This window comes from Camponotus vicinus, unplaced genomic scaffold, assembly GCF_025532165.1.
Source record: "Camponotus vicinus isolate PSW18456_S1 unplaced genomic scaffold, iyCamVici1.0 SCAF_11, whole genome shotgun sequence".
NCBI lineage: Eukaryota > Metazoa > Arthropoda > Insecta > Hymenoptera > Formicidae > Camponotus > Camponotus vicinus.
This window is the reverse complement of record NW_028141947.1, coordinates 9089175-9107833: the sequence shown is the minus strand read 5'-3', so window position 1 is coordinate 9107833 and position 18659 is coordinate 9089175. Positions and strand designations below refer to the sequence as shown.

General features: G+C 37.2%; 1 protein-coding gene across 19 annotated transcripts in view; it reads right to left on the bottom strand.

Annotated features, from left to right (window-relative positions):
• Nucleotides 1-18659, bottom strand: part of LOC145962111 (bromodomain adjacent to zinc finger domain protein 2B) — a 157364-nt gene that overhangs the window by 28900 nt on the left and 109805 nt on the right. For all 19 annotated transcript variants that reach the window (XM_083082950.1, XM_083082956.1, XM_083082958.1 and 16 more), the window contains one exon: nucleotides 16025-16193. In XM_083082950.1, the coding sequence (XP_082939076.1) occupies nucleotides 16025-16184 (160 nt within the window). In that variant the 5' untranslated portion in view covers nucleotides 16185-16193. The remainder of the gene's footprint in view (nucleotides 1-16024; nucleotides 16194-18659) is intronic.

The following is an 18659-nucleotide window of genomic DNA, read 5'->3' as shown; positions in this document are numbered from 1 at the left end:
GTACGTGTATAGTGTCGTAATTAATTGTCACATTTAATAATATCTCCGCGCGATAATAACGGATCAACCTCTTGTCCGTCCGGATTCGCTCGAGGCTCCAAAGATGCGAGTTTGACGAAACGAAGGGAGAGTCTCGGTGCGATCGCTTCGCTCGTAATCCCTAATCCCGACGCCAGCCACGCGCGGACGAAACGATCGTCGGAAATGCAGATAAGCCGAAGCGCGGCGGCAAGTCGGCGTATCTCAGGCCACGGCGATGCGTCACGTCTATCGATTTGTGATTAAGCATTCGTACGCGAGCGGGATGGAGGGGATCACGGAGGAACACAAGAGGGACGGGAAGGGCGAGGAGGGGAGGTGATGTGTAGACGACGTCGGTGGCGGGTGGGCGCGCGAGAGCGAGAGAAAGACAGAATCCCGTGGAGGGGTCATCGTCGTTCGTCCGGTTGGCACACGTCATCGTTAGCCGCCCATCGTCGTTGTCGTTGTCGTTGTCGTCGTCGTCGTCGTCGTCGCGTTCGTTCGAACGCGTCGCGACGCTAATTTCCTGTTTTTCGTGCCGCGCTAATAAAGTGCTCTCCCTCGCATTGTTTTCTCGCTAATCGACGGACACGAGAGCTTCGAGCAACCGTACTCGGTGCACTTCAATCGATCAATGCGGATCGGTTGCACTCTTGCAAAAACCGAGACTGCTTTGACCTTTCGGCTCTCTCTTTTTTTTTATCGCACATTTTCTTCGGAAATTGAGATATTCCTGCAGTAAAATTTCTCATTGTATCTTTAAATCTATAGCAATTGAAGGGAATACTTCTTTCTCTTGCTTCATATTAATTTTATATTTATAGAATAATTTTATAAAATTGCATTTTATATATTTATTTTGTAAAAGAGATTAAATGTCTCATAGAAAAAATTACTTATAGATTTATCAGTTCAAATTGTTGACTTAAAGTAAAAGCGCAAAATACAGATCTCCGCGATGCGAAAATGAAATCCCAGTGGAAAAATTTTAAAAGGATGCATTGGACTGCATTAGGAAACTTTTCCGAGTCTCGACGACTTTTGCGCGCTTTGCCCTGTCAACACTTCGTTCACGAGTTTCAAGGTAACGTTTACCAGGAAAAATGTTCATTGCTTTTGTTTCCTTCCACGATCCATCGTCGCTCGGCGATGAATTGAAAACGATGTTCTCGAGAAAAATAAAAGAGACCAATGAAGAGTTAATTGATACATGAAATTGTTTATTTGTATTATACTTAAAAAATTTTGCTGTTACTATAACATTATGTATTGTCATAATTTGTAATTTTATGAGACAATATTCTAATAAAGAACCATTCATTTGACGTAACAAAAGCAGAGGAAAGACGATCAATGAATATGTCGCGATAAATTTAAACATATAATCTTAGCAATACGTTTATCTACGGATGTATGAAATGTCATAGTAAATTTAGCTCCTGTCAATTTAAAGCGACAAAAATGCCCAACTGATATAGATCATTGACATTTTGTAGCTTAAATCGGAGAGAATTGCCCGTCCGAAAAAAAACATTCATATTCTATTTTTAATAAAACTGCGATAGCAATTTGCCGCATTATGCAGTGTTTGTACATAAATAAAATAAAATTAAGATCGCTTTTTTCCTTTCTCGTTATTTTTGTGAGATTATAATATATATTTTATAGAAATTAAAGTTTGATAATGCGACTGATACAAATTCGCTTCAAATTTAATAAAATAAAGTGCGGTATCTATGAATAGAAGATAATTGCGATTATGTACATCGGAAGAGAATCGAATTGACGTTAAATTTAAAGATATAAAAGGTCACTTCAATATGAAATCTTACGAATCTTAAATTAGAACTTTATAAAATGATCACCCCAATTATTCGTCTAAATTAGATTAATATCCGACGTGCATATCTATCATAGTTATAAAGGAAATTTCGCGAAGTTACTTGAAATTGCCTAAAAAAAATACATCAAGATGATAATCTCGATTTTAGCGCATAAATTGAAATGGGCTTTCGCTGTTCAACGATTCCGACTTCCAACATTTCTTATCATTTCTTATCCGCGCGCAACGGAAGCGAGTGACGAGGCAGACGAGATGAACCAAGACAGGCTGTCTCGCAGGAGGAAACGCATCTCAACATGTCTCGCGAGAAGGTACGTATATATACAGCAGCATGCAAGGAGACCGACCGGTAGCAACAAAGCATATTTCGTGTGCCGCCGGGCTTTAAGCAAGATGAAACGAGATGAGAGCACCGGCGCGCGTTCGCTGCTACTGCTGCTGCAGCGGCAGCATCTCGGTCGCTCTCGGGAGAGGAGCGTGTTCGTTCGGTCCGTGAGCCAGGAAAATGGCCGTGTTATTAAATCGATCGGCGCTCCGGCCAGTGGGGAGGGATCGGGACAGCCGGGCCTGGGCTTTAGGGCGAGGTGGAGAAAACGCGGAGCGATCGACGGTGCGTATTATAGATATATAACTATACACACACACACACATACATATATATATGTAATATGTATATACGCAGAGCTGATGAGCGCGCGCGGTCGCCGACCAACGGAAGGAAGGGACCGAGGATTACGAGTGGTGGCCCTTGCTCGCCCCGGAGAGAAGCAGACTTGCGTACATACACCGGTACACTTTTGGCGTTCGCTCGCACACGGCCGAAGCGAGCGAGACGAGCGAAGCGAAAAACACGAACGAGGGCCTCGTCGATGCGGAAGAGATTGATGCTGCTTCAACGATTCTTGGACTTCGTTTCGTTATCGAGGAATCGTTAACTCTCTCTTGTGTAACTTCGGAGTAACAACACGCGGCACACTTTTTATTTTTTTATTTATTTTTTATTAATCTCAAGATTGGCATTTATCAGATTTACTTTGCATATAAGACTTTTAAATTGGATTTTTAAAATACTGCAGAATTGATATATATTTAATTAATTAATTAATTAATAATTAATATGTAATTAAATAAATTTGATCAATTGGCAAGTAAAAATCATTCAACTATCGCTTTTCGTCGAATCTCCTTTCCTGCAATGATTCCGCGATTTTTTGCGATAAAAATGCGGCGATAGAAGACTCGTGCATTTATTCGCGAACGCGCCGTCGAAATCGAAAATGACCAGGCCTTGCTACACGATTATCGCGGAAAGAGCGCAACGTAACTACTCGTCGCTATTTTCGGGGCGCAGAATATACGGCTGGAATTTTTTTTGGTGCACGTACCCGACGACAGGAACGTGCCAGGAAGAAAATAGCCCGGACCAACGGCGCGAATCTTGCGGCCCGGAAAGACGACGCGATGGTGAGCAACTTCCACGAAAATTAACATGTAGGCCGCCTGTCTACACGTGCGAGCACGTGCGTATATTCAGAGTAACAATTAAGTATGCTGCGTGTAGACGATGCGAAATGTTTGTTCTTCGAGCAGAATTTTTATCATGGAAGCGTGTCAGTTATTTAATGAATCGGTCATTTTTAATCTTTTGAACAAGTGACTGTTATTAAAAACAAGATACTCGGAAATTATTTTGAAAAAGTTCAAAAATAAGAATAATGTTAAAATTTGTTACGTACCACGTCGATATTGACCTCAGAAAACGCCGTATTATTGATTAAACCCGCTATTATTCGCGTAGTGTCAAATTGAACGCGACAAAAAATTGTGCGATTTATCGGTCATAAATTGGAATCGTACGTGTTTTCAGCCGTAATTTTCTAGCCGTAATTCACGGCTGGAAGACCAAAAGGTTATAAGTCGCAAACTCGCGCGAAAGTACTAGTCTTATGAAATAAACTGTTGCCAGCATCTGTGCGCGAGTGGAATAAATTCACTCGGAATCTCGCCGGTTGTCTCAAATTCCGTTCTCCTCGATATGTACATAAAAGATTCAACACGCTTATAATAGAAATAAATTATTCGTTCGCGAGGTGTATTCTTCTTGTCGGAATAAACAAGAAATTAAGATAATTAATAACGTACAATGGAAGAAAATTTTATAAACTGCTGTATAAAGATTCGATACATGTGACTCTAATTTTTAAATTAGAATAAAAACAATATTAATAAATAAAACTAAAATAATTTTATAAAATTGAGAAATGTATCAAATATTTACATGTTGAAAAATTAAATATGCTGTTCGATAAATAAAATGTGTAGAGTTAAATTCTCTTCGCGAGGTGTTCTTCTTGTGGAAATAAACAAGAAATTAAGATAATTAATAATGTATAATGGAAGAAAATTTTATAAACTGCTGTATAAAGATTCGATACATGTGACTCTAATTTTTAAATTAGAATAAAAACAGTATTAATAAATAAAACTAAAATAATTTTATAAAATTGAGAAATGTGTCAAATATTTACATGTTGAAAAATTAAATATGCTGTTCGATAAATAAAATGTGTAGAGTTAATTCTCTAAGCGTCACATTCAGCGAAATGAAGATACTATTGAATGCAATATTGGTCAGCTCATTCATTAAACAAGATGCAGTATAATTTATCCATTCCGAGCGCGTAACGAGTTTTCACCGCAAACGCGCGGGACAAAATATCGCGCCTCTAGTAGTAGCATTATTTCGCGCGTCATGAGCAAAATCCGCTTTGCTGAACGAAGTCTTGATAAACCGTTCCCGTCCTCAATTACGACTCTGAAACAACTCCTCGGCCACATGCGTTCATGGAGTTTAAAAATTAATAATAAAAAAAAAAAAAAATTCAATGCAAGACCTCGATAATCAACTCTGTCATCGTACGTTACGCTAATCGCGTTTGTGCCGGATGAAAATTGCGATTTTTACAACTTTATTCCGCAACGGGCTATTATTTTCCAAGAGTTTTCGACCGGGATCCCAAAATGCCATATTAAATTCCTCGCGCTCCGCGTTGCGCGCAAGTTTATCGCGTTACGTATTACTTGCATCGCGTTTCACGTTTACAACTATGTAGCACGTAACTGTAACTCATGTAATATAATTTACAGTGAAGCGAAACGCATTTTCCTCTGTCTGTCGTTAGCCGTACCGGTAACAAGTTACGGCGAGCAATCAGGCGACATCAAACATACTAAATCCGCGGCACCGAATCCCCCCTCAAAGTTCGGAAAGGGAGACGATGCTTTAAACATCGGGAAAAAGTCGCAATTACTCGCGCTCGACATAATACAAAGTCGATATGAGAAAATCCGAGGCCATGTCCTTCCCACCGTTTCGCCTCGCGGCACAGCCTCGTTATTATTTCCGATCATAACCGTCCAATCCCGATAGAGGAGCGACAGTACCATCCTCGAGTCCTTTGTGACGGAGAGGTCAGCGAGCGATCGATCGAGAATCGTTTGGAATGTCGGGACGGGGACATAGACGTAGACAGTGAGCGACGACAACGCGATGGCTGGCTCGCCTCCAAATCCGTTTAATTTCGTTTACGGGACGCGAGGAATAGTAGCAGCAATCTTGCTACTGTCCGTTTACCAGGATTACGCGAATGCATCGCGACGGGATTGCTGAGTTTGCTGTATTCACGTCGAGTCGAACCGATCGCGCTAGACGACGCGATTGACGTTTAAACGTCGAACAGCTGATCGCATGACAGCGTGAAAAAAAATCAGTTTTTTAAAAAACGCTTTAAAACAAATAGCGTAGTAAGCTTGTTGCGAGTTTTAATTACAATATGTATGAGCTTCCTGTCACATCTTTTTCATCGAATAATAATAAATTTAAAATATTGAAGTTAAAAATGGATTATTTTAATTTTTTTTAATTATTAACAGGAAACCAACGTGAAACAATTACATTACAATCGAAATTAAAATCTTTTTTAATATATTGGTTTTATAATATTAAACTTTTACATTGTTTTTATACTTTCTTAAATAAACGAATTTTTCTGTAAAATTACCCTTACACGTTTCTTTCACAATAGTCAGTTATTGAATATTTAATCAAAAAAATGTCATGTAATTCGTCTATTCATTTGCAAACTTTACATTCCTCGAATCATCATGGGTAGAGAGATCGATGTTTAAGAGGACCCCGAGGATTAATTTGTTCCTGTGCTATCTAATCGCATTACTCTCTTGGCTCGCGAATTTCCTTCTTCGGATATAATCGGGTGAACCGAACGCGTAAGTTTATTAGCCGTAGCATAAACTTGACGAAATTGCAGTTAGAAAGTCCGCGATGTTATAGATTCATCGTTAGACCGAAAAAAAAAAAAGATCGATACGATCACGGAGCCGACAGGTAGACTGAGTGGACAAAATTGGAAAAGAAAATAGATTACTCGACGATTCGTGCACGTCTATCCCATAGCTCGCATGCATTGAACGAAAAAGATACAGTGTGAGATATTTCCTATGTGAATTCAAATTACAAATTATTTATTTTGTTGCTGTTATTTGATTATTCACAAAATATATATGTTTTATTCATTACGTCAAGAAATATATATATTTTGTTACGAAAAACATAACTATATTTAATACATCTCTGAAAAAAATTCACCACGTGTGCGAGTATGACCCAGAATAATATGTTACATAAATAGTATATTAATAATTAATAGGTTAAAGGTCATTTATACACGATTAAAGCAGGGCATCTATTTCTTTAAAATCTCCATCTGTAAGAAGCTTGATTTTAAGAGATGTACATTTCTGCTCTACCGTATGATTATATATAATACATTTGATTGTATTTAGCGAGATATGAAGATTTGAAAATAAATTATATATACGATATATATAATATATCATTTCTATAATTTTATTAAATTTTGATAAGATTCATCTCAAACTGTTGCTTTAAATCTTCCTAATCATTTATGCTTTTTTAAACATTATTAAAAACCAATTGTGTATAAAAACAGGCAACAAATTATTCTTAATTTAATTTGTCTAACACAAATTTTAGAAATATCTAACACTAGATAAGATGGCATTAATTATTAAGTTTTTTTGAATACAGATGATAGCAATAAATGATTGTGAAATCGAAGAAAAATCGCTTACACCTTTAAGAGGCGATAAAAAGGATAAATATTATGTGTTTTATTTTGCTCTATAAATTTTTATTTTCGCCTATCTCTAAAATGGAAGCATACAATTCTTAAGTGATCCATAATTCTGTTCTCTTAATATGTAAGATTATTATTCGATAAAAAAGATACAAACACGAATATACATCGAAAGCTGTAACTAAGTGCATTATGCAACGTGCTACGAGGCAGTCGTGGAAGATTCTCGCTAAGGTAATCCCCACGAAAAGAAATTGCCCTCGGCTACATAATTCAGTGGCTTAATGTTTTAGGGGATAGAATGGGAGGGGACGGGGAGGTGCGGGCGCGTATATATTTCCCAAATCGATTGATATTTTTGTATTTCTCGGCTGGATGCATCTCGCGGCGCACGGGGAGTAACACACAGATCGCCCGTGTATGTGTCTCCGTATCTCTTCCCTCCGCTCTCTCCCTTTGTAGTCGTATTTTTTTTTTCATCGCCTCGAGAGCCGCGCGTGTATCTATATACCGAATTCGAAGCACGGTAAACGCATTTATCAAGCTGCGCGAGCGTTACGCGAGTAGAAACGGGAGAGCGATGGGCGCGCGTTGCGTTAACGCCATCCAATGGCGTCGCTATATTTTTTGCACCGTTTTATACGAATCCCACTCTTGGTTCTTATTAACTCGTGCGGATTAATATAACAGATATAGAAATATATTCAATATATTGAATATATATATATTGAATATATTGAATATTATATTGAATACATATACTCTCTTTTTTTCATATACACATATATACATATATAAAACTAGAATTGACAAAAACAATATGATATATGTATTTATTAATCAATTAAAATATGATTGATGACATTATTTAAATTTACTTAATTGATGTTTTGAAAAGACTAATTAAAGTTATTATTCGAATATAAGCGTTGTTAAAAGGATATGTTATATATTGAATTATCGTGATTTGTTTTTTGTTTGAGGAAGTAATAAATTTTTAAATTGTTTGGGACATAGTCTGGATTAAATATCGATTTCACATATTTCGCGATATCGGATAAATTATCATTAACTTGTAAAGCTGATCAAATTAAACTCAAAATAAACGTGTTTGCGCAAATTATTGATCTTGAAAATTTTATTCACTATCTCTTATTTAAATATTAATTATTGATCAAGGTCAATAATTAATATTTAAATAAGAGATAGTGAATAAAATTTTCAAGATCAATAATTTGCGGAAATACGTTTATTTTGAGTAATTTAAATTGATCAAGATCAATAATTAATATTTAAATAGGAGATAGTGAATAAACTTTTTTCTATTCTTTTATATCTCGTCGTGTATATTTTCTAGTTGAATTTGCACTCACAGCTCGTTATACGTTTTACTTATTCTTATTATATAATAGCTACGCCCCTGATCGGATATAGCCGGCGGCCACGTGTGTGGAGCCGACATACAATCGCTCTCGCGCACGTACAAACGAGAGTGGAGGCGTCGTTTGCGCCGAGTTAAAGTATGTACTCGCATTTACGCATTCTCGTACCGGCCATATATAAACGACAATAGTTTACGCGTGTTCGTGGACTATGCAAATTATCTTTTTTACGCGCGTGCAATCTATGCAGATAACACATAATCTATGCTTATAAATATGACTCTATAACTACTCTTTTTTTTTGTAAAGCAATTACTTAAAAACTGTTATTTAACTTTATAAAGCTGTCAATGAGAAACTGGTTTCCCTTTTTTTTCAATGAAAAAAAAAGAAATTGAATATGATTTATGGTTTTTTTAAATATTTGCACGCAAAATAATATATTTAGATATTTTCAATTTTTATTTTATTATGATATGTTAAATAAATTATTTAATATTATAAACCCGCTAATCCATGACTTATATTTTATGTTAATATTAAACTACAATTTTCATTTCACATTTACATCGAGATTACATTTGATCATACTTTTAGCAAGATAAATTTTATTCACATTCTCTATGTAACTAATTTTGCTCAATGTAATCATTAGATTTTTATCTCGAAATAGGATTTTATACACGATTTTATGTATGATTTTTATCATGCGACATATAAAGTTTAAAAAAGAATCAGATAATTATATTTAGCGTTGAACGATACATGAACACGGAATAGAATCGAGAATAATCTTTAGCATTAAGGGTGTATAGAAAGAGCCGGAAATATTCAGGAGGATTTATTACGTCACTAGCGTTTTAATCATGTCTCCTTCCCTTTTCGTCTTCGATCGAGTTTGCCGGTGCGCATGGCGGTACGATGAGCTCGACAACAAACGAGCTTTAAGAGGAAACCACGGCTCGCTCGGCGGTGTTCGTGCCGGGTGTGGGTGGTAAAACCGTCAGGGAAGGGTCACAGAGCAATGGAATCGCAAACGAGCGGCAAGAAAGAGCGAAAACGAGACGGAGAACGTAACAGGAACACAAAGAACGAACAAACGAACAAAAAGAAAGAGAGAGAGGAGAGATAACAATTTTTTCCTGTTTGTGTCGTTCGATTCTTCGTCTTCTATTTCTTACAAATGACAGCGCTTTATATATGACATACGGCAGAAACTTATGGTGACGTATATGTGAAGGTAAACGAGCTCGATAAAGGTGTCGTTAGTGTCGAAGTGACGAAAGATATGCAAAAATAATGCCCGAATAGTCATTACATATTGATAAGTAGCCGATCAAATTAAAATTAATTACGTTGAAAGTTCTTACGAGACTCTTGCGATCTTCAATCTCTTCAGGTACATCATCATTGTGCGCGCAGATTTCACGTTATCGCTAAATTTAGAAGATAATAAAAGGAGAGAAGGAGAAAGAGAGAGAGGGAGAAAGTTCATCGCTACGTTGTAGAAGGGAAACTAAAGGCTTAAGAGATAAGAGAGAGGGAGGGAAGCTGCAGTCGAGAACTGAGAAGTATCATTTGCCCGCATAGACCTTTCCGTTTCCCTACTTTGCCTAAATGACGGCGTCTTCTCATCTAGGATGCACTCTCGTCGTGGCACTGGCACCGCCGCGAGTCACCCGCCGTCGAGATATAACGACGCCGAGAGGTCGACGTCGACGTCAAGACGAGGAAGCAGCGGCGACGGCAACGGTGTGGGTGTGGATATATATCGCAAGCCCCGGATGGTAGCTTCAAACGAAAACTCTGCCGCGTCCAACGAGTTTGTATTGAGCGTAGGAGGTAAAAGCACCACGGTGCTGCGGGGAGAGCAAGAGCGGAAAGGGAGGGAGAGAGACAGCGGCAGGACAACGTGAGAAAGAGAGAGGGAAACGAACGCGAAGCTTCGAATAAAGCGTAGAGTGGGTCGACGAGCGAACGAGAGAGACGGGGGCAAAAGAAAGAGAGGCGGAGAGCGTGATAGCGCGGAAAGAGAGCAAGAAAGAGGGACAGAGGCTCCTCGTAACGCGCGATGCTGCTGCTGCTGCTGCTGCCGTTGCAGAATGAGGTTGGGACGAGGGAAACGCGAGAGGGGTGGGGAAACTGCCGCAGACCTCGGTCTACCGTGGTAGGTGAGGTGAGGTGGCAATCAATAAATATACAGAACCGGCGAAGAGCGAGGGAGACGGAGGGTGGCCGAGCGAGTGAACGAGCGAACGAGCGACGACCGAAAGTGAGAGAACGACAGAAACACAGAGAGAGAAAGAGGGAGGGAGAGGTAGAGGGAAGGAGAGAGAAGCATCTCGCTGCTTGCGTCCGTTCGTTCGTTCTTGCGTCCCCAAAGCCCTACGGACCTAAACCCGGAGCGAGGACGAAGAAAAAGCGACGCGACGAAAGAGCGACCGAGACAAGTCGTCCACGAAGACTGAGACGGATGGCAGCAGCGATGGACAGGAAACCGGGGGAAAAGGACGAAGGATAGGGATGAACAGGAGGAGGAAAAGACGCAGGAGGAAAACGCAGCCGAGAACAACTCGAGAGAGAGAAAGAGAGAGATATCGCCCGAGGTTGAGGGGAAGATGCGACTCGATGGCGGTCCAGGAAACACGAAGAGGGATGACGGGTCGAAGGTGAAGCGACGAAATAAACGACGAAAATCTTGGTTGAGAGGCGACGAAGATCCTACTCTACGAGGGAACAAAAGTAGTACCGGTTTTCGAGACGCAACCGAGTCAAGAAATAAAGAGCGCAGAATGCACTCTTAGTTGCATTAAAATCCAATCTGTTATCTTTACGTGCGTGATACATTCATAATTAAATAATGTAGACTCTCTTTTTCATATAGACTACAAATTCTAATACAAATTCTTTACTATTATTTATATTAGAGAAGCTGATTTTGATTTAGCTCTTAATTCACAATATTATTATCATCTCTTCTCATTAATCAATATTTTCCACATAAAGAATGTTTGAGAATTTATAATATGTATTACAATTGAAACTAATTTGAAAGATGAAATGTCTTGAAATCACAATATATTAATGGCGAAAAAAATGTAACATTTAACGATATAAATGTAAAAAATATAGAGATCGAGTTAAATATCCCTTACAAATCATTGACCTAAATTTGGATCTTTTTCTCTTGTCAATTGATTCACTTCCTGCTACTTGAAAATAAAAGTTTTGAAATTAAAATGTCAAAAAAGTTTAAGGTAAAGTCTAGGACCAGTGCTAGAAACAAAGCTGATCGAAGAATGCGATATGCAAGACCTCAAGTTCTCTCCTTTGTCGCGAGGAAGCGGTCGAGAACCGTCGGAAGAAGCCTTGATAACCTTGGGAGAGAGAGGGAGGGGGTGGTAGAGAAAGGCTGGATACGATGTGTACGCACGCGGGACTAATTGATTTCAGGATGGAGCGAGAAAGAGAGGGAGAGAGAGAGAAAGATAGGAAGAAAGAAGGCCCTCCGCTCGTTAAAACGGCGCTAATAAATCGCGTTGACGCGCGCGAGAGCGTATTGGGCCCACTTTATATCGCGTATCCGCTTTCGAACGACCATGTAAATGTAAATCCACGGCAAGTGCAACGGCGTCATAACGGCGCGATATATAAGAAATGATTCACCTCTCGGATCGTGCGAAGTATCTTTGACCGCCGGTTTCATTAATTATAAAGAGTTATGTATTACTTATGTAATGAATCTTATTGTTCCATTACTCTGTCTGAGAAAAAATATATATTTAATAAAGATCGACGATGGTTTATACGAATTTAATTAATAAATTGTATATAAAATATAAATACATATAACATCAAAATTAAAATATAAATGTTTTGGGAAAAGAAAATATTCCGGGAGGATAATTTGTAACTTTGATAATTGAACTTTTATCTGTATCAATAATGAAATTTTTTCTAAAAGAAGGAAAAAGTCCAATTAAAAAGATTTCGAGGAAGATCTCTTACGTTTAATCTTTTCGCGTGATTTTTGTGCAAATAATTTTATGCAAAAACTTATGATTTATCTGAGGCATCTCAAAGACCTACTCCGCGTTTGGAAAAAGAAACTCGTACGTAACTGTATTTCTGGTGCTCCCTATTGCAATAACCCTCCAATTTGTCAGCTTATGTACTCGCGGACAGATCGTGCGAGACTGTCTGACTCGTCGCCCGTCGCGGAAACGTGCTTTGACGACCGAAATCGGAGTAGCCAGGAGCAAACTTCCTCCTGGACAAGCACGATACACCGGCAAATATAACGACGTCGGAATTCGCGCATATCCTTTCGAAACACCCAGCACGTGCATCCAAACGCTTGTTACACGGGAAATATTTACTCGTTTCGTTAAACAATATCGCGTATCGCGTGAATCAAACAAAGATAGGAGGAATTGCCAGTGATTGCCCGAATATTTAGAAAAATCTCAGAGTAGTATACACAGAAAAAAATAAGTGTCAAATCAAAACTTATATACTTAAACTAACACGTTCATTGTTTCGTATATACGCAACAATTTATAATCTTCTCAGAAGAATTGACAAATTTTTAATTTCAACAATATTATAGTCTTATTTTAATATTGTAATTGTCACCTCAAGAATATATAATTATTTAATTCTACTTTAAGAAAATTATAATCTTTGATTTAAAAATGTTATTTTCTGTCTAACATTGTTTCTTTTTCATTCAAGAAAATTAAATCTTAAATCATAAGAATATATTTTTCTTGATTCAACTATATAAAATGGCTTCATTCAAGTAAGCAATTATTCAAGCAATTATATTTTTCTTTAATTAACGCAATATAATCTCATTTCAAGATTTCCATGTTAAAACTAAATATATTTTAAATACAAAGAATGTCCTTTTTTTCTATGTAATCGCAGAGATACAAGGTGAGTCGATTAGATTAATGAAATGTCACGTCTTATAAGTTAGCGGAACAAAATGAGCGGAATCAATTATAATTGATATTTTTATTTGTTGCTCATTTGTTGCTAAAAAGTTGCCAAAGAAAAAAATTTGTTGCTCTGTAATTTTTTTAAAAAAATCATGTTCCGCTAAAGGAAGATTAAGTTAGCGGAACAATATATATAACAACAAAATTATACGTAATAATAATATAAAAATTTGTTGCTAATTTGTTGCTCTTAAAATATTCAATTTGTTGCTTGCAAAATAAATTTAAACAATAGCGGAAAACTTTTCACAGCGAGCAAAGTTACAAGAGTAAACTATCAGAAAAAAATTTGGATATTGAGATATTATTTGAATTTGTTGCTCTCGAAATATCCAAGTTTCGAATTTGTTGCTCGCGCAATAAGTTTAAATAATGATGAGAAAGCTTTCACAGCGCGCAAAGCTACAAGAGTAAACTACTACTAGAAAAAAATTTGTTGCTCGCTTAAATTTGGTATTGAGATATTATTTAAATTTGTTGCTCTCGAAATATCCAAGTTTCGAATTTGTTACTCGCGCCATAAGTTTAAATAATGATGAGAAACCTTTCACAGCGTGCAAAGCTACAAGAGTAAACTACTAGAAAAAAATGTGTTGCTCGCTTAAATTTGGTATTGAGATATAGTTTGAATTTGTTGCTTTCGAAATATCCAAGTTCCGAATTTGTTGCTTGCAAAATAAATTTAAATAATGATGAAAAACCTTTCACAGCGTGCAGAGTTACAAGAGTAAACTACTAGAAAAAAATTTGTTGCTCGCTTAAATTTGGTATTGAGATATAGTTTGAATTTGTTGCTTGCAAAATATCCAAGTTCCGAATTTGTTGCTTGCAAAATAAATTTAAATAATGATGAAAAACCTTTCACAGCGTGCAGAGCTACAAGAGTAAACTATCAAAAATAAATTTGTTGCTCCCTTAAATTTGGTATTGGAATATAAGTTGAATTTGTTGCTCTCGAAATATCCAAGTTTCGAATTTGTTGCAATAAGTTTAAATAACAAACAAATTAAATTACAAGAATATGTATATGACGACAATAACAATTAATAAGATTTATATGGCCTTGAATACTTGTGCCAAATATATTAAGTAAAAATTCAGTCAATATGTTTTCGATGTAATTTAAACTTTGCACGCTGTGAAAGGTTTTTCGTTATTGTTTAAATTTATTTTGCAACCAACAAATTCGGAACTTGGATATTTCGAAAGCAACAAATTCAACCTATATTCCAATATCAAATTTAAGCGAGCAATAAATTTTTTTCTGATAGTTTACTCTTGTAGCTTTGCACGCTGTGAAAGGTTCTTTATCATTTTTTAAATTTATTTTGCAAGTAACAAATTCGGAACTGGGATATTTCGAAAGCAACAAATTCAACCTATATTCCAATACCAAATTTAAACGAACAACAAATTTTTTTCTGATAGTTTACTCTTGTAACTTTGCACGTTGTGAAAGGTTTTCAGCTATTGTTTAAATTTATTTTGCAAGCAACAAATTCGAAACTTGGATATTTCGAAAGCAACAAATTCAACCTATATTCCAATATAAAATTTAAGTGAGCAACAAATTTATTTTTGACAGTTTACTCTTGTAGCTCTGCACGCTGTGAAAGGTTTTTCATCATTATTTAAATTTATTTTGCAAGCAACAAATTCGGAACTTGGATATTTTGAAAGCAACAAATTCAAACTATGTCTCAATACCAAATTTAAGCGAGCAACAAATTTTTTTCTAGTAGTTTACTCTTGTAGCTCTGCACGCTGTGAAAGGTTTTTCATCATTATTTAAATTTATTTTGCAAGCAACAAATTCGGAACTTGGATATTTCGAAAGCAACAAATTCAAATAATATCTCAATACCAAATTTAAGCGAGCAACAAATTTTTTTCTGATAGTTTACTCTTGTAACTTTGCTCGCTGTGAAAAGTTTTCCGCTATTGTTTAAATTTATTTTGCAAGCAACAAATTGAATATTTTAAGAGCAACAAATTAGCAACAAATTAGCAACAAATTTTTATATTATTATTACGTATAATTTTGTTGTTATATATATTGTTCCGCTAACTTAATCTTCCTTTAGCGGAACATGATTTTTTTTTTTAAATTACAGAGCAACAAATTTTTTTCTTTGGCAACTTTTTAGCAACAAATGAGCAACAAATAAAAATATCAATTATAATTGATTCCGCCCATTTTGTTCCGCTAACTTATAAGACGTTGAAATGTCATCGTTAGATCGCGAATGTAACAAATATTGTTAATTCTCTCAAAATCGACCCTCCACTCTTGCCATTTTTCTATAATTAACTATCGAGGAGAGTTATCCGGAATATAATTCTGGCGGATATTGGTTATTTTCTACAAATAGATATCCAGCCGACACTGAAGAAACCGAGCGTTAGAGCGCGAAGAGAACGCTCTCCTATTATCGGACTTCTTTCTCCGATTTATCTTGGTCGATTCGCATAACGACGCCGCTTATCGGCGACGTAGTCATTCCGCGTTACGAGCGGAAAGGGGTGAGACATAAAAATGTGAGAGGGGGGGGGGAGGGAGGAAAGGAAAGAATAGCGAAACGAGCGAAAATGACTTACCGCCGAAGAGTGCAGTAGGATCGAGCAACGGATTGGCCTGGTCCGCCTGGAGTTTCTCGGAGGTGGAGGTGGCGCCTGGAGTCGCCGCCGTCGTCGCTTCAGCCCCGCCACCCCCGCCGCCTCCACCGCCCCCGCCCGATGCGGAGTTCTCCTTCTCCATGCCAGTCCCCTGAAACACCCGCACACGCTTTCGTTAGCGGAGAGATTATATTACTCTCGCGCGAGTCCGCATCGCCAAGGACTCCTTCTCTCCTTCTGCCTTCTTTTTATCTCGAAAAACCCGACGCGAGAAGGAGGAGACGGAACAGGTTTCGCCGATATTTACGACGGTGTTTCTCCGCCACGGTCGGTGTCTCGAAATTTCGGCACCGAGTCGGGATAAGCGATTTTTCCCGCAGAGCCTCGACGATGCGGGAGCTTGTTCCTCGAGAACAATAATGGAAGGTTTTAATCGGACGACTTGTAAAGTACTAAACAAGTTACTCTTGTATAAGAAACACGTATATATCGATAATTTTGAATCCAAAATAAACTTACTCGATTATCGGATAACGCTATCTGTCATATCATAAGACATAACCGTACTAATGTAAACAGTCGAGAGAGATTACATTTTCTCTTATTCTTTACGTACACAATAACCTACAACGTAGAACGTCATCGTCACCTAGATCAAAAAGACAGCTCTTTCACCTAATTAATCAGGCCGCTAATGGAAAATGTTCACCGGTCTCGTAGAATTCCTCGGAAAAAATAGCGTTTATATATTTCGAGTAAACGCGCACACATACATACAGGCAGCTTCGCTCACATTTGCATTTGACGACTGTTTACCAGTCGAAGAAAGGCTTCCTCCTCCGGCGGCGCTTTAAATAAAGGTCGTTCTCCCCTCCACACCACATAACACAACACACATACACACGCGTACACCTTTTCCCCTCCAGCGCTTCAATCAGCTGACTGGCGCACTCCCCTCCCGCCGCCGCCACCGCCGCCCAGCTGTTGTATAAATATACATCGTTACAACGTTAGGTTAGGGTTAGATTAGATTAGGTTAGGCTGATGCTAGAGAGAGAAGGAGAGAGAGGGAGACAGCGGCGGCGCCGCTATTATCATATAACCAGCAAAGTTATCACACGCACGAGCGCAAGAGATACTCTAATTACTCTTGTCGCAATTGCGTTAATTAATTCTCGAGCGAGACGATTTTTCATCTCAAGTGTCTTTCGGTTCTCGTTCAGAAATTTACGCTTTAACCGTAGTTTTTTTTCTTTTTACACACGCCTCTCGAATGTACGCTGATATTACGAGTGCTTATGCAACCAGTCCAGTTTAACGTGTTAAATTACGCGTTTCAATGTCTTCTATCTGTTTCTATCCGTCTTCAAAGAGCCGAGTTTAAAGAGGCGCGATAAATTCACGCGTGAATGTATCGTTCGACGATAAGTGATTTCTATGAATCTCAAAATAAAGTGTTAATTCGTTGGTTTTCTTAGATATAATTGTATATACTGCAAGCAAACTGTCCCGATGCACTTTTTGTTGTCAATCGCGCAAGTGAAATGCAATCTCAAACGGAAAGATTCATTCTTGGTATGAATTTATCTTAATAATTTTAATTGAAAACGTAATTTCCTTACTGGAGAAAATATATAAATGAGTCGCTGACACAAAGACTGGATTCCATTTACGCATTTAAATACATAGAAGAATTCCTATTAAAATTTTCAAGCATAACTCGTATCGGTTATTTTCCGATAGAATCTAATGAAGGAAATTATTTATTGCAATAATAAAAAAAAATTTTTAATGACTATTATTCCATTTCATATATATATATTCACTGAAATGCATCGGATTAGTATCATCATTAAAGTCGGATAAGAAAATTGATGTATGCTCTGGTGTACACAATAGCATTCATTCGATGTATCATGAATTCGTCATGCGATCATTATCAGTGATGTATTGATTCGAGATGACCTCAAGTTCCTATCGGTTTGTACAGCCTTCGTTGAAAAATTTTATTCATCCGGGATCTCTAAGGACGCGTGATCGACTCGTTAAATGATGTGGCGAAAGCAAGGTATAAATAATTCCACGTCTTTATTCTCGTTAATCTAATGGATAAAGAAAGTACTTAGTATTTGAACGACATTGCAAGACGAAAGGACGAAGAAAGTAAGATAATCCGATTTGAATATTTCAGTAGCATTTCTAATGCGCGCGTTTATGTTTTTCGCGCATCTTTCTTCATGGCTTCCTTTTACAGTATAAGCTGCTTTCTAAGAGGATTATCGCAAAATGTCTCTTCTATGTTTAAATATAAGTATTTAAGATATAATAATGTGTACTCTATAGAGAGAATTCTCTATTGAAGAAAAAAGAATTAACATAATTAAACATATAGTCCTAAATTATGTTTTTTTAAAACTTTTGCGATTTTCTGATCGTCTTCAAAATCAATGTAATGTTAGTTTTTTTTTCCTTTTATTTTTATTTGCGTGAAATTTTCTTCTGATAAATGAAGATAATATAAATTCATTCATTTCTTTACATCAATATATAAATACATTACATAGATTTTGAACTTTTATTTCTAATTGTTATGCAAGACATTGATAAAATATTATTC